The 17,322-nt window shown below is 39.6% G+C and overlaps 1 protein-coding gene across 1 annotated transcript in view; it reads right to left on the minus strand.

The window, feature by feature from the left end:
* The window catches only part of ANKFN1 (ankyrin repeat and fibronectin type III domain containing 1), a 114,041-nt gene that overhangs the window by 17,865 nt on the left and 78,854 nt on the right, over positions 1 to 17,322 (minus strand). Inside the window, 9 exon segments of the mRNA XM_032129281.1 lie at positions 1,360 to 1,510; positions 2,934 to 3,031; positions 3,033 to 3,071; positions 3,073 to 3,105; positions 5,193 to 5,408; positions 8,652 to 8,768; positions 9,402 to 9,534; positions 10,681 to 10,780; positions 16,589 to 16,696. Coding sequence (XP_031985172.1) covers positions 1,360 to 1,510; positions 2,934 to 3,031; positions 3,033 to 3,071; positions 3,073 to 3,105; positions 5,193 to 5,408; positions 8,652 to 8,768; positions 9,402 to 9,534; positions 10,681 to 10,780; positions 16,589 to 16,696 — 995 coding nt within the window.

Consider the following 17,322-nt stretch of genomic DNA (forward strand, 5'->3'; position numbering starts at 1 on the left):
TTAACAAGTGCTGCAGCAAGAGAAAATGGCCCAGGCAGGAGTGGCCTGAGGCTGCTCAGAGCTACTGTGTGCAGCAAGCACTGCCTTCTGCCCTGGCTGTGTCCCAGTGCCACTGTCCCTGCTCCTGGTCACCACAAAAATAATAAAAATACATAAGTAAATCTGTGGAATTAAAAATTCAGTTCATTAACATAAAAGTTTGGTCCTGAGCCATCAGACCATTTGCATCTGTGTTTAACTGTAAGGTCATGTTGATGTCTATCTCTCAGGCACAACAGATGAGCTCAGATGCTTGGCTGAGCTGCAGCCTCAGGAACATATTGCACAGTGATTTCAATATTTTAGTCCTTAACTCTAAAAGAAAAAACACAGTTGCACAAAAGCTATAACCTCCAAGCAAATGCAGTAACATAGAGACCTGTACAGAGCCCTATTGAATTAGAGTAACTGACCACAAGGCAGCACACCATCTGTCTTAATTCTGGATTTACTTGAGTCTTACTTGGCTCTTCTCAGGCTAGAAGGTGCAGCACTGATGGATTCCTTTTTAAAAGCAAAGCTTAAACCTTTCAAAATCAAGAAATGTAGAACCAGATTAATTTATTTTAAGGCCACATCTTTCTAGCTGCACAAATAGACCTTGAGGTGAATATAAAGATGATTTACTTCTACTTTAAGACCTCTTTACCCTTGCAGACCAAAATAAAATGGAATTAATGTAAACAAGAGACAAACTTCTTAGCTTATTTTTTCATGGATCTCTCACATCATAGATTATTCTCCTTGACTTTATTTATTCACATATGCATTTCTTGTACCTAAATGTAAAGCCAGAAGCCAGACACCTCTCCTCACCCACAGCAATCTGGAGGTCTGGGACTGTATGTTTTAGAAGGGGTACATTCATCTGTGTGCAAAAGAACAGCAAATGCTGTGTCATTACCAGGCCTTTTCCTACATCCTCAATCAAAGCCTCCCAAAAGACAGTCACTTGCTGTGCTTGCCTGGAAAAATGCCTCTTTTTCTTTGTCAGCTTGGTAAAGGTGCTCAAAACTACTGCTTTCATGCAAAAGTGTTTATTTGCACCTGCCTGAAGTTGCACAAATAAGCTAAAAGATGCAAAAATAGCAGGTAGTTGAAATTTGTCTTCTAATCCTTGAATGTTCACATGTCCAGGACAAGAACTGTTTTACTGAAGATGTTCCCCCTTAGAATAATGGAATACGAAACTTCTCTGCTTTGTTTTTCTTGCAACCCGGACATCAAATCCCTACTTATGAGCGACACAGTTTGTAGCTTTTCGTTGTGTTCTTAAGAATGGGGTTTTAAAAAGGTGAGAAATCCCACAAAGGCAAATACCTGATGCAGAGGTAGATTGATCTGTTTGAGGAGAGCTTTCACTGCTGTCTGGAGCTCATACAAGAACAATTGAGTAGGGCAGTCTGAAGTCTGATCCATACTTTCCACAGATTCTGAGCCAGAAAGTGTTTGGATCCATTCCCACTCATCTCTGTATGTTGAGTCAAGTTAAAATTAGATATATAACAACAGTTCAGTGCCCAAGCAGGAATTTGGTGTATGTGCATTTGGGATCTGTTGATCGTTTAATCCTCATATACCAAAACAATCTAAACTTGTGCAATCTTGATTGAACTCTAACTTTGAAAAGTTTTCTTTTTCTAGCATGTGCACATCAGACTTCCTCTGGAAGTCCAACTACCTTTGAAATATTTCAGTAAGGCTTTTCACTTCAGTTTTTCTCTTTCACATTCTTCATTCCGTATCTACCACAGTATTTTAAAAAACATGCATTAGAAATTGCTACAATTAGCAGGAAGTTTGATCTCTGTGAAGGACTATCTTCTACTCACTGCAGCCAAAGAAATTCCTGCTTTCCTCCACACATCTCTATTTGAGACCTAATAAACATGAGAATCAGAGTTCTGGATCCAATCCCTAATTCACCCTGCCCAGTACTCAGTCTTGAACAGCAGCCAGCATCAAACATTAAAAAAAAGAATGTACAGGAAACCTCACTACAAGACAAGTAATAGTTGTGGTATAATCTGTTCCTAAATAAAGATCTGATCTTAAACTTCAAGAGTCAGGGATTGCTATAAACTCTGAAACCTTAGGCCTTTATATTCCTTCCAACATTGTTGTTAGTATTCACTACTACATTCTGGATATCCTGTTATCTATGTAGATATCCAGTTCCTTTTTTCCTCATGCAAATTCTCAGCTGGTTGATGAAATGATATGGGATTTAAAAAGCTCCAGAGAAGGTCAATAAAATGTGTTGCCCACTAGGCAAGGACCAGGCAGTACAAGAGTGCCCTTGCCAATGGATAAGGGAAGCAGTGGACAAGGGGAAAATGGGTTTCCCAGAGCACAGGAGTTTGCTGTCTGGCTTGCATTTATAATACGGTTTCCAATTGTCTATGTGTTTGCTATGGTTTTAGGGTGAAAAATCAAAGATATCACACAAGAGAATAAACAGAAAAATCCCCCACACAACAGCCCATAGTCAGCGAAAATCCACAGAAATCGTAGCACTGAATCCACTGAAGGCTGTGTTAGGGCTGCAGGCTATGATCTTCTGAACAGGTCATTACCCCTGTGCAGAGCTGGAATAATCATGGATACCATTCCTTAGAAACCAATGGGCCCCTATCCACGTGTTCTGGATAGGCCTTCAGGACTGTTGGGAAAACTCAGGTGCAACTGTTTTAGCTCAGCACAGATTCTCTGGGATGGCACACACTGGAGCCAAACCCTTCTGCCACACACCAGAGCCAACCTTGCTGCCACCTACAATTTTGCAACAGCAGAATTGCCTTGGCATTAACGCTTGATCAATTGTTTCAAACTTAAAACAACTGTTCTCCTCTCTCGCTCTGTGTGTGTGTAACCATATCTATATATTCACTTACTCGGAGACGTTGCTGTTGTCTCGGATTTTTGACGTGACACAGGACATTTGGGCAGCTTCTGCAACACCAAGCACTTTGATCTGATCCACAGAACTGCAGGAGTTTTAGGTAACCCAGATACAAGCCGGGAGGGAGGCGCCTGCTGACTTCGTTTGTGATAGGAAAGTATGTCCTGTTTTAAGGGAAACGGTCCTACATAAAAATCTCATATTTTTTCCACACAAGCAAAAGAGTTTGGGAGAAAAAAAAAGCAACAAAAGTTTTACAGCCCTCAAATTCAAAAATTTAAATTCAAAGAGCATTTAAGCACATGCTTAAGTATATGAATAATCTCTGGTAGTTTGGGTGCAACTTGGACAACTTCTCACTTAAGCCATACACAGGATCTCTAAGGTCTCCATGTCATGCAGGAATTTGGCTCTGACAACCTGAGGTTTCAATCTTCTGCAACTGTGGTGTTTAAACTGGCTTAAATAACCCCCACCTCTGCCTCCTGTCTGATCATTTCAGTGGTGAGCTGGGTCAGGGAACAGATTCCTCTGAAAAACAACTTGGGAAAAGGAGCAGTTGTTTTTCAGCTGAACAGTTCCCTGGTTCAGGTTTGGTTCGTGGCTACACAGAGGGAGCAGAGCAGCACTGGGGAAGAGCTGGGAGAGAGGGGCTGCAGGAGCCAGGACCTGTCCCCCAAGGAAATCCTAGCCTACATCTCTCCAAAACCTGCTCTGTATCACCTGCTGTCAACAGGAAGATCTCTGTCAGCACTGGGTTTGGTAGTTTGCAAAATTGAATTAGTGGCAGCATTTTCTGAACAAATATCTTTATCAACAAATAGAGCTTAGAAGAAATTAGTATTGATGGTGAATTTCCTGAAACCAGGAGACATTTTTTAGAGCTATGTATAGCAGTCCTCCAAAACCACCTGAAAAATGGTGTCTGCTGCCATCCATCCTGAGGAATGTGTGCTTCTGCAGTGGATGAGGATTAAGACACCTGGCCCTATGCCTTTACTCTTGGAACCATCAAATTATCTGCCAGTGCTATGCTTGGCTCTGACCAGTGCAATTAGACCCTCATTTTCACAAGCACTTCATGAACAAAATACCCACTCAGTGATTAAACAAGTAATAGAAGAAAGGGTGGGCATTAGATAGGAATGTGTAAACCATTAGGGGAACATTTTTCCACTAGGATCTCTGTGGAAATCTGATCAGGCCTGTATTTTGCTTTTCCTAGTATAAAACTTTTGCCCAGATTGACAATTTTCTGCACCTTTAACACACTGTAATACATTAAATCTAGCATAGATCAGGTAAGTTTTATTGTCTTTTGGAAATTTTTTAACATTCCTAAAACCTGGTAACATATATTTTGATTGCCTGTCACTTCCTGGTATGAAAAGCAGAGTCTCTGCCGAAGGAAAGTGCCTCTAATTCAAAAAATTAACCACAGCAGCCATCATCTCATGGACGGTGCTAAAGAAGGGACTAAGACAATGACTTATCTTGTATTTTGGGTAACTGTGCAAGAGTTTTAGGGAGATTGGCTGCTGTTGTCTACAGAAAACATGTATTAATCTTAACATGAACTGTCTCTGTTTAATATGCAGTTCAGAGATAATTCTTGAAGGGGCTGAACCCCACGTCTCTCAGTGATGGTAGCTGAGCTGATTGTGCCAAGCAGCTTCTGAGATCAATCCTTACCTTGGCATTTTTCTAATTGCAGGTCTAGGAGCATGTGATGTAGAAATTAAAGGAGGGTTATGGTCAGTAAAGAATTCTTTAGCGACTATACCAGGCTCCAAGGAACCCTGAATCCCACAGAACAAGTTTATTAAGTAGAACAGTAAAGTTTAAAACCTAGTATTTAGTTTTCAGGGTTGGATGGAAAAATCTTACGGAGGTGTAGAAATTTAAGTGTCTGTAGAGGTGCTTAAGAACATCCAGAGAATTTTAAAGCTTTTTTATATCCCTTGCTACAGAATTCCATAGCCTGGTTTCCCAAAATTGATAGAAACAACTATTCTCTGCTAGGACTTTGAAGTAATTTCTTTAGAATCTCATGGATATTTTGCATATTAAGGATGTGATCCCAGACCCACTGGAAGTAATATAAGTCTTTACTCTCAATGAGAGCCTTGCCATTAATTTTATTGGGCACTGGACTAAGGCCTAAAATTCTATGAGACCCTTCCAAAAATCAGGACTCTGGCACAGGCTTTACAAAAGCAAATAACACACAGTAAGAGAAGCAAAGCACTACCTGGATTGTTATAAGCAAGATGTCTAATGCAGTTGGCTCCTCTGGAGTTGAAAGGGATTTCCTCTGGCTCTGTAGTTTGGATACCTGCATCCATTTGCCATTAAAAAATGAGTACAGACTCTCCACTTCTCTTACAGTAACTATCACCATATTGCCATGTCGATCCTTGATTGGCTCATAAAAAACTCTGCCTAAATTGTGAGTTCCCAGCAAATTCTAGAAAACAAATATAAAATGAAAGTTATTTATCACATATCAGGAGAGTGTTGTTTGATACGTAACTTGGTGCTCATTGACATCAGTCCCACTGACTTCACTAAAATTGAGACACACTGTGTTTCTCAAACCCTTGCCTTACAGTCATATCATTTAGTGGCAAAAGGAGAAGTTTTTCCTTAGGTTGTGTTTGTGGATTGACCTGTGGATCCTCTGATGCATTTGGTCCAGTAGTGTTTAGTCCAATGTTTAATGGAGAACATCAGAAAGACTATTATGACCCAATGCCTTTATAAAAGACTTATTTACTGCAAAGAAATTCACTTATTTGGGCCAAACTTCCTAGTTTTGCCCAGTCATGTAAAGATGAAGGATGCAATTTTTGAAAGCACTCATTGTTGGTCTGCTGGTGATTCCTTTGATTTGGACTTACTTAAGAGCTGGGTCCTTATCTGAACCTTCCCAGAACTAAATGTCAGAGATCATATAAAATTCTTCTTCTTTCCCTGAATCATTCATAACAGATACTTTAAATGTTTTTTTTGCTATGTTCATTAACTATAATCTCCATTCTCTGTTCCCCGTATTAAAAGTATTCAGACTGTTTTCAGCAACAAAAGCAAGAGACCCTCATGTTTGTGCTGTATGCAAATAGTTCTGGAGCTAAACTGTGGAGTGTGTTTGTGAAGAAGCACAGGATCTGAAGAGACACGGACCCTTTTACTTCAAATACCAAGAATGTGCTAGACAAAACAGCCAGAAACTAACAAAACTACCGGGGAAAAGCTCTCCAGGAAAATATGTGAGGATTAAAGAAAAGTAATTTTACAAGACTCCACATAAAATACATATTTTGGTTAAAATCCCTTTCCTCACACGGTAAGGCATCTGCTTATAGGTGCAAACACACTCAATCCAGTGACCAGCCACTGAAGAGATTCCCAGATGTCTTAAAGAAAAATGCCTAACATTTAAAATATGCTCATTACTTTGTGATTTTTCAAGACATCTACAGTAAGCTGGATAGGGAGAAGGGTAGTTTAAAATGAAAACTCGAATTCACAATGAAGCACATTGTATCTTTAGGGAAGTGCTGTACATTAACTTAATGATGTAAACTGACAGATTATTCTGAAATTAATTATCTGTACTTAGCAGGCAATATTTACTTATCAACTTTAATATTATAAAAATGTTTATAAAATCTTAGTATTCAGCACAGTGACTGGGTTTGGGTAGCATAACTTGTGTGTTTTAGCTTTGTACATCCCCTTCCAGTTCAGATTGTTGGTGTCTACATAGCACCTCTCCTCTGCCTTTTTTAACTGTTCTGCCTTTTGGGGTTTGTCTCCTTCCCTGTCTAACTCTGGGTGTCTTGAGTGTACATTTTGTGCTAATCCCTGTGTCTCCAGCTGGGGCATATCCTGGCAGTTGTCCTTAGCCATCTAATTGTCATATTATCATTGCAGCATGTGAATGTGCCCAGACGAAAACAAACAGTTCTTTACTGTCACTATGTTGTGAATGACATTCCAGCACAGGGAATGGGGGACTTACTAATATCAATATGGGATCGATTCATACCCTAAAAAAAGTTTTGTGTCTGCTTAGCTTGTTACCCCATCACTTGTGCTTTGTTTGCTTTAGTTGTCTAGGGTGACAACAGGCAAAGTTGCAGTCCCTGTTGTCTCTGAATCTACTGATCTAGTCCCTGAGCAGCTGCATTATCACTGATCTTTTCCATCCTGTCCTAAATTCCTGTGGAGTCAGTCTATTAACTGCCTCAATAAAAAGTATTCAACCATATAAACTTTACTGAGATCCTTCCACTGGCGGATCCCATTAGGCCACACACCATTAGAGGCTGGCAGTTGGGTGACAATCCCTGTGGTCTTCAGGGACCAAGCAAACAGAACAGACATTTAGAGCAATAAATTTGGCAAAACTTCAGCAGAGAAATACACCACATGGGCACATTTGCTGTGTCTGTTTTTCAAGCTCTGCATTTTGCATCTCTGGTAGCAAAGAAAACCACAATGCACTGGGAATGTTGGGTATCTCCCAGTGCAGTATCTGTTAAGGGGATCTGCACAGGGTGGATGGACCTGAGTTAACCAAAGGAATATGTGCTACCTGAGCTGAGCCAACTGCACCAGGGGAATATGCAGCAGATATAATTAAAACTTTCTCTAGTGACAGCTTAAAGGACTGACAAGCAGCTGCTGCTTAACACAGGTGGTCCTCCAATAAATGTGCAGCAGGCTGGCATTGATATATTTTGGGACACTTTGGGGAAATCAGTCCAGACAGGTGGTTGCCCAGGAAGGCTGCTCTCCTGCACAGCATGCTCTGCCAAAAGGTGTGAAACAAACCTCACATGCACGTTGTAAATAATGGCCCCACAGCATGTGGCTCTCGCAGCTGCTGCAAACCAGATTATTGTGCTGACACGACCTGTGGGATGACATGTGGCCAACACAGTGCCCAGCAATTAGGATCTTCAGTAATGCCATGAGTGTACCACAGATTTTCTGGGAAGCTTTGGTGACCTCAACAAAAGGTAGAAGAAGTGAGGCCTGGATATACTTTTTAGGTAACAACAATGCACACAGCTTTTTGAAAATGTATTTTCCCACAAAAGTAACTATTTTAATGAATGTGTCTGCCTGCCATCTAGAGATTTCATGTTGTTGTGAAACCCAGCTTCAAAGCTTTACAATAAAGGTAGAAATGTTCTGCTGGAGAAAGTGTAATTTCTATTTGCATAACAAGTAGTGAATTGAGACACAGAAGGATTTAAGTGACCTGTTCAGTACCACTCAGGTTGCATCTGTAGCAGAGGCTGGAATAGAACAGAGTTTAAATGCTTCATTAATAGATTAATACTTAATAATGAATAAGCCTGTAAGAGGCTTTTGAGCAGCAAATATTAGGATTATAACTCTTGAATTCCCAATCTGCAAACTCACAGGCTTCTCTGTAGTCAATATTTACTGATTCATATCTGTTTGTTTCTTTGTCTGTTTCTTTTGTTCTTTCTTTCTATTGTTTCTTTCCTTTGTTATTCCTACTCTTTACTTTTAACGTAACTCCTTCCCTCCTGGCAGGAGAGGCTCAGTGCTTCATTTCACTGGAGATGATAATGCTGCTCCAAAGAACAGTCCAAGGGACAGCAGGCAGCTCTGTCCCTTGGAGACTGGAAAGCCACTGAGCTAAGAGCCAGAAATATGCCATGGGACCCACCTGTAGCTGTGCTGCTGCTGAAAGCATCTTCTGCCTGGCCTGGAGTGCTGTGGATGAGGACACGGACACAGCCATGTTCTGCCTCAGCCACCTGATGTCATCCCACATGCAAGACAACTGCAAAAACAGATCCACTTCAACCAGTTCTTGTTCTCAGCATTTGCAAAAGCAGAAATGATATTAAAATGCATTTTGGACTTGGAAAAATCAGTAGATATTGCACATTTTGTGTTTCTGCAGATGGCAATCAGCTGCCTGGATAAACATGACGCAGATACTGACTCAGACACAGAAGGTGTTCTGTAAACATCATGAACCTGTTTCAGTTGATTTTGGACTATTGTGCAAAACTGATTTACTGTTCTTTGTGGTATAAAAAAGTAATGTGAAGACAACTTCAGTGATGGCACAACCACAACACCAAAGTTAAAACCCCTCGTTATTTCTTTAGGCTCTTGCTCTAAATGTCCCTAAAACCTTTATGTACCCACATAAAAGTCACTCATATAGGATCATACATTAAGAGTTAATTGTGTCACTATCAGTGGCCCAGTCAGGATTTAATCCACATGAATGGTTTGTAGAAATTGCATTTAACATGATAAATTTAAATGATAAATTAAGTGATAAAGCACTTAATCATTCAGCTTTTTAATGACATAATTTCATACATTCAGAGTGATGAGCAAAACCTAAGCATTGCTAGCAACAAATTCACAGAAGCAATAGATGAAATTAGACTCCCTTTACCTTTGTGAACCACAGGAAATCCTGCATAACTGAACTACTGTGAGAGTCATCGATTTCCACAATTGGGATTTGATCTTCATTGGTAACTAGCAAATTGTCTTTGTAAAAAAGTATAACAGATAAGTAGAGTCCCCTAAAGAGAGAAGGAAATACTATCAAACACCTTTCATGTCTATTCACATCCATGCCAAATTTATTCAAAGAATCATAGATGTTAAGTTCTGAGGAGACAAAGTAAATCATCTTGTCTAAAGTTCTGTGTAACATAGGTGCAACTTCAGTCAGTGAGTTCTGAAAAATATATGGGAAGTTTATCACTTTAGATGATGTGAGACTACATGAATCTAAGAGATTATGGATCTGTGCAAGTCATGGACATCAGTTTTAGTGAGAATTTTGCCAGAGTACACAGTACACAATGGAGGCTTTATGCCTTTAGAAATCAGAAATTTTACTAAAACTTATCATTAACGTGCTTAGTTCTGCCATCCTTTACTTCAGAGCAAATCTGAGGTAACTCGATTGAAATCAGGTGGATTGTTATGGATTTATATTGGTATAATTGAGTGTAATCTGGCCAACGTATCTGCAAACCTATTTATAGAGATCATTCCTTTCAATATTTACCCCCGCAATTAGTTACATATGTTAAGTAGTTACTGCAGGGAATTTAAAGACTCTGGAGAGCTCTTCTGAAAGAATTAAACTCTTACCAAAATACAAAGAAGAAAAAGCAAACTGAACACTCCTGGCAATGAAAGAAGAAATAATCCAGAATAAGCAACTTCCATTTGCTAAAACAAATTGTCAGGGCTGAGGGTTGGGTTACAGTGGGCTGCAAACCCAGCTGAGGATGTCAGAGAGTTCTCTGTGTGGGGCTTGTTGCCAGTGGACTATTCAAATGTTATCTGAGCTCTGTGCTTTATATTATGAATGAATAAATGTTGTAGTTTCATTAATGAGCAGCAACAGAGGTGGTGCTTTCAAACAGCTCAGTAGATGCACTTTGGGTTTGCGCAGAATATTTCACTCTGTTACAATTTGAATCCATTTCCAAAAGTAACACGGAAAAAATTCTATTGATTTCAGTAGGAGCTGGAGCATTATTTTACTGTCAGCTGCACCATCTTACACATCTGTGATTTTATCAGTTCATTCTGACCAATTGCTGTCTCATCAGTAGTGACATATTCACACATATTGCTAAGGTGCTTTTCTCTAATACAGAACAACAACTGCTGAAATTCAGAATGTCTTGAACATAGAAGGAATGACAAACCTTTTCAGAGTCTTCACAAACTTGTTTGATGAATGGAAAAGGTGCTTCAGGCTTCTGGAAACTGATTGCTTGCGACCAGCATTTTGTAATTTAGAACTTTCTGAAATGGCAAAAAGAAGCAAACCAAAACCAGCTCTTAAATTTCAGTTAGTGTGTCATTAAAACCCCTGTGTTTCTTGAACCACAGTACTAAATTTCAGTCAGTGCCCATTACATTCCTTTCAAAAGACAACATTTAGAAAGATGCTCAAATGCAACCCTTTGATGGTATTTTCATTAACTTAGTGATACATAGCAGCAGACAATTTCCTTACTTGCTGCAAACTCAGACAAGACAAAGCTGTTTTGCTCCAAGGCAAGCTTGAACCAGCACTACACACTCTTAATGCTCAGAATGGATGGGAATTTTGCAAGTGGTCTCAAAAGCCCAAGAAGGGATTTGAATCATCAGCCAACATTTGAAGGTGTTGTAAGTTCTAAATTTCTTACCACATGTAGCTTCAGCTTCTAAGAAGTGAATAATTGGTGCCCTGGCTGTCACTGACATCCCAGCATCACCAGTGTAACCTAAGGAAAAGCTTTAAGGAGACAAGATTGACCCTCATCTTTCTCTGTGTCACATTAAATGCATTTGATTTTGCTTGGAATTTTTTTCTCCATCACAACAAATTCCACTCATGTATTGCCTTAGAGCTTTCACAATTACCTTTGCTCCATAGTAACCTGGAGTCCAAGGAAGAGGTGTTAAACTCTTTTGTTCACTTCATGTCAAAGCTGAGACTTGCTGTGTGCCTGCCAGCATCTCTGGGCCAGCTCTTCAATAGAAGAATTTTATAAATTCAAATATTGTCCCAATGTTCTAAGAAAATATTGTTAAATTTTTATACGTTGCATTCTCTTTCACATTGATGAATTTGACTTAATATCTTTCTTTCTCTCATGCATGGTCTTGTGAGCCAAGGAAATATCTTCACATGGGAATTAAAAGCCATGAGTTCTGTGTAACAGCTGTGAACATCTGTGTGCCTGTGAGCAGGTTTGGAGGGGACACCAAGAGATGGCAATCAGGGACATGCAGGACTTTATAATGTACTGGCAGTTGTTGTTCACATCTGGATTTGAAAGCAATAGGCACTTAACACTGTTTGGGTTTTGTTTTGTTTTTTGTAATGTCTGTCCTGTTTCATGCTGTTGTAAGAGAAACAGCAGAAACACTTAGTTTGAAAAATAGAGTTAATTCTTCAGGTATTTCCTGTGATACAAAAAGAAAGACAAAATGAAAATGTAACTGCACAAGTGCATCTCAGTTTTCCAGGATGTGACTATTTATTTGGGTGAAGCATGGATCCCCATCCAGACTGAAGTGTAAAACATTTTGAGGGACACCCTTCTCCAGTAGGAAAAAAACATGACTCATGAAGAGCCTCTTACTGAAAGCTGCTGATCGTCTGCTTAGGTGTTCTCAGAGTATTTCCCACTTACCTCTGGTGCAGAATAGGAGGAGCCTGTCTGTGTCTCCCTAGTGAGTTCTAATGCTGAACATTTGAAGAACATCTAAATTTGCTGTTGTCAAAACCCCATCTGTGGAAGTGCTCGGCATATCTTTAAATGCTGAATAAATTTGCACCACGATTGGCACATTGAAAGCCCCAGCAAGCAGACACATTGTTAGCAATAATTACTGCTCTGTGGAACAGTGAGTACAAAGAGAGCAAGGTTCTTTTGAGGGTGAAATCATACAGTTCAGATGTTTGAGACTTATTAGATCATCAAATCCATTGTCTTTCCAGTGCAAACTTGTTCTCCATGGCATATTCTCCAATGCACTCTTCAGCTTAAACAGACTCATCCAAATCCATGATTCCTCCTTTGCTTTCTTTTCCTTCTAAAAATATTCATTTGTATTTCTATCCATATCTCCTCAGATAACTGTTATTTTACTGTGAACCTTTTTCAGTGTATTGTAGTAATGTCAACCAAATGCTACATGAAAACTCCTGACTTACTGTTTCCTTTTTCCAAGGTTAAGACCAATTTAGGAATATAAATTTCATTCTAATTATTTTCTTCTGTATTTCCTCCATCTATGCAGAGGGAATGGAGGAGGAAATTGCTGAAGGCAAAGCAACATAATTCTGTATAAAACACCCAGAGACTGCAGCATTAAAATAAGAGGGCACATTACAAGTGAAATGTATGTTATTGGTCTATTCAGTGGTTTGGGTTTAGTCCACAGATTTGCAGAACCCAACAGCAAAAGAAGTAATGTAAAACTAGATGGAGATTGTGAACTCCCCTACATTGCTATTTGCTTTTGGTTTACAGTATTGTGTATCTAGAAGCCAGAAAACATGGAGCTGAAATTAGAGGATAATTTGGATCTGCAGGAAATGGAACTTTGTCTGTTACTTAATTAACTAATAAATAACATAGAGGAACTTTCATGGAAAAGCACCAGTAGCAACACAGTGAGTTTATATTAACAAATGATAACTGAGCTGTGAGCTCTTTTAATAGAAGCCTGGGAGTGAACCCATAGCAGCCAAGATAGGAGAATTTCCAGTGTTTAGATTTAGATTAGAAGCATTCAAATCTGGACTGAAATAGGCAATTAAATAGAAAGGTGTATTTATGACACTGTCAACCTTTCTCTTCAAAGGTAGAGGGTTTATAAATATTTCTTTGCAGTTTTTTACGTAAATACAACCCATACTTAAAAGCAACCTTTTGGAAGAACAAGAACCAAGTTTCCCCCTCAAGCTCGTGTGCATCTGGGGTCTCTTCTTAAATTCCCAACCTGAACTTCTCAGTCTATAGCTTGGTTCTCAAGTCTACTTTTGTGTTGTATTCTCACAAAGAATTATAAGTTAAACATCTTAAATGCCCTATGGAATCAGTGATCCCTCTCTTTGCTAAATGCAATTAAAACTATATGCTCTGCTTGTGAATCAAACTAAAATGAGAACATTTTTATTTCATCTCTGACTTGTCTGGTAAAATACATTTCAACTGAATTTCAGAAGGAAAATATCTGGTAAGAATTCTACTGAAGAGTTGGGTTCATTTCTTAATGAAGCATCACACAATTACTTAATCCACTCTGAATTGTTTAGAAAGAGAGATCTACAAGAAAAAATACTTAAAAATATGTATTTGAAGTGTTGCCAGGACACGCAATTGTAGTAACTCAGTTATGATAGTCTGTAGCATGGTATTATGAAGACAAATGGATGACTGTTATTTGTAATCATCAGGGTTTTCCAGAAGATTAAACATATGAAAGCAAAGCTTCCTAAGTAATTCCCAACGAGATTTCATCATATCGCAGAGCAGGTTCAAAAGCAACAGCTGATCTAATTCCAAAAGCTCTTAAACTCACTGTACATTCCAGTGTATTCTTCCTGGTATTTTTGTAAGCTTGTTTTCTCCAGCCCCTGCAATGCAAAGCACAGGGCGAAAGGCAGAGTCTGAGTGAACAGACTTGGGCAAAGGATCTGCCTGGAATGTGGGCAATGTCCCCTCCCAGATCCCGCAGGAGTGCACAGCCTTGCTCCTCCAGCCCCTCTCAGTTCTGAGGCTTTTGCCTGCTTTGTTCAGGTAATCTCAGACCTTTTAGATTGATTACCCTCAGTTTTTTTCACCTTCCTTTCACTTGTCCTGCACTCTGCTTGAGCCAGCCTGAGCAGCTTGAGTGGGACATCCCATATAAGAGCCACTGTGGGAACGGTCAAGGTGCCTGGACACCAGGTTTGATCCCAGCTCTGTTCTCACTGAGCTCTAATTCCTGCAGAGCCTGATTCTGCTCTCACAGCTCATCAGTGGTTGTAGGCAGATTCAAGGATCTTCCTCAAACAATGTTTAGCTGTTTACTCTACAACAAATGGAACAAACAGAGGTCACAAGATTGGCATTAACCAGTGTGGTAAAGGGAATCATGGCAAAGAACAGAAAAATCCCTGGGCGGGTCCTCAGTCTGTGTGTAACAGCAGGGCCATGCTGATTTCCATCCCGTCAGTCAATCATGCTAATTTACATTAATTAAGAATAGAGATCAAGCCTCTGTATTACATGAAGTGAAAGCTGTTACTTAAGGTTTTCATATACAGCAGCTTATCTCAGATCCTTGATCAAGCTCCTCAGATTCCACTGAGGTTGATAAATATCAGAATAAAATTTCTGAGCCAAAGTGATGTCATAATTCTTACTTTTCCTGCAAATTTTGTTTTGATTCCTTACCAAATTAGTGAAATAAAAGGGATTGACATCATCATATATTTAAGGCAAGTTCCAAAAGTTCTCCTGTGATGATGCCATCCTGATTTATCCAAAATATACTACTGTGTAATGCTAGCATTACAAGCAATTATGAGATTTTTATTTGGTTGGAGGCAAGGGTGTTGCTCAGGCTGACTCCACAGTGTGATACTGCCCCATGTGAGGTCCCACAGCCTTTCAGGCATAGAAGAAAATGTTCTGAGCTAAACACATTTTCTGTATTGTTGTTATTTATTATTAAAGGAAAAGGTGTTAGGAAATCAACAATGGAATTGTCTGTGCTCAGTTTTGAGACTGGGGTTAATTTAAGGAGAAGTGGAATTTTATAAGAACCAGGCACTGGTGTCAGATTCTCAAAAGGAGGGGTTTTCTGCATGATGTTTATAACTACTTCTGTTCTGGACTGCTATGTCAGTAAAACAATTTATACTAAGAATATTTTCAGATGTTCCATCACTTACTTCCTGTTGACTGGGAAGGTGGCCTGAAAGACCTGAGATAGGCACTAACTCCAGAAAGAAAAAACTGTACCACAAAAAAAGCCTTCTTTAATAGCATGAAAAGCCATGTAAGAGATAGAATACATCATCTGTATTTTCAGTATCAAGACCACCTGCAAGTGATAATGCTTGCATGAATTTTAATTAGAGAAACAACATTTTCTTGCAATATCTCCTTTCCCTTTCCAAGCACCATAGAGGAATAGTTTAAGTTGCTATGGTTACAATGAGTTGTGGCGGACCGTGGATCATTGTGATGGTGACAAATATGCACGTAAGGAACAAAGGCTGCATCTTTTCATTTCAGCCAGATGATTTTAGCTCTAGGTATTTCTATGATTTTAAATCAATTGATGCAACTTGACATAGCAGTCAAACTAGGTGAAGAAAAATGAAAACTTCATGATAGTTTAACTTTTCAGTTTAAAATAAGTCCCTTTGCAATGAAGCATTATTCCAGTTAGAAGTTTATTTTAAGAAAATAAATAGTACTTTTCAACAACCCATATAGAACAGGAGTTTTTATATATGCTCCAAAAAGAATGCCAAGCTGTTGCCTTGGCTCTTGAGCTATTAAAGGCACAGTCTGTTTCTCATGAATGAAGATTGGCTGAGATTTGAACTCTCTCCCAGTTTTGATCCAGTCTGTTTTGAAATGTAGCAATCTTATCTTCCCACTGCATTGTGCAAGTATTTTTCATTATGGATTGGCATGACATCCACTTAGTGTCTTCCATTTGGAGGCAGCCAATCCCCTCTTTTGATCCAAACCAGTTGTTAACTGTCTAAAGTATTTCTTTATATGAAAAATTAAAAAAAAATCCTTGAAACATTTTAGTGGAATCCTGTGTGAAACTAATTTGCAGGGAAAAACAAATCAATAGGTGTGTAGGGTATGGAGGGAGAAAGACTGTGCCTGTCTGTGTGCACATTGTAGCTTTCAGATGTTTTCATCCAACTAATTTCAAGGGTTAAGAGCAAGATAGTGTGCTAAAGTGATTCCAGATGGGCCAATATTAATATCTTTCTTTTCCTGATGAATGAGAAGGTATGACCTAGTTAGAAAACTGCTAAAATTACAGGCGCCACAGAGGCTTCAGCTGGTGCCCTACCACATAGATATTTATCCTTACCTCTGCAATTATAGTGCTGATGAGCTGCTCGAACCTGCTGAAGGAGGCGTTCCAGGGCCTCAGTGTGTCCCCTGTGCCGAGGCTCTCTTCCACTGCAGTCTTTCCAGTCTATTGAACAAAGGAAATAACAGAAATGAAACACAAAGGTGCAGGAGAGGGTCTAAAAATATTTTCTTGCCTCTGGTACTTCTCGGCTCTAGAGGAGTTTTACATCTCGGCAGGCAGGAGCCGTTTTTAAGTCTGTTGTTACTTGTACATTGAGTTTTCTTTGCCTTGTGCCAACTGGGTAATTAATCATCATGATTATTAACAAAGCTGACAACCAGCTCTGAGAAGCTCCTGTAGTGACTGACTTGACAATGGCTGTTTCTCTTCATGAATGGGCTCTGGTGCCGCAGTCAGGGCTGCTCTCAGCCTGTCCTGACACTCAGCCCCTCACCAAGATCCCACAATGCTCCTTCTGCCACTCCTTCCAACACCAGGAGGCTCCACAACTCGCCTGCAGTTCTGCAAAGCAGAAAATGAACATCTTCCTACACCCAGAGCTTGCCCTATAGCCACAGAAACCTACTTGGAGTAAAATCACTTCTGGAGATCTGCTCCCAGCAGAGGCCTGAACAACTCTGGCAGTTCCTGCCCTGGAGTCCACGGGCTGCTCAGCACTGCACTCCTGAGGCAAAAACCTGCTGTGTCTGTCCCACACATCTTCAGCCTCCAAAAGGCTTTGTTTTCAC

This window comes from Corvus moneduloides, chromosome 19 (assembly GCF_009650955.1).
Source record: "Corvus moneduloides isolate bCorMon1 chromosome 19, bCorMon1.pri, whole genome shotgun sequence".
Taxonomy (NCBI): domain Eukaryota; kingdom Metazoa; phylum Chordata; class Aves; order Passeriformes; family Corvidae; genus Corvus; species Corvus moneduloides.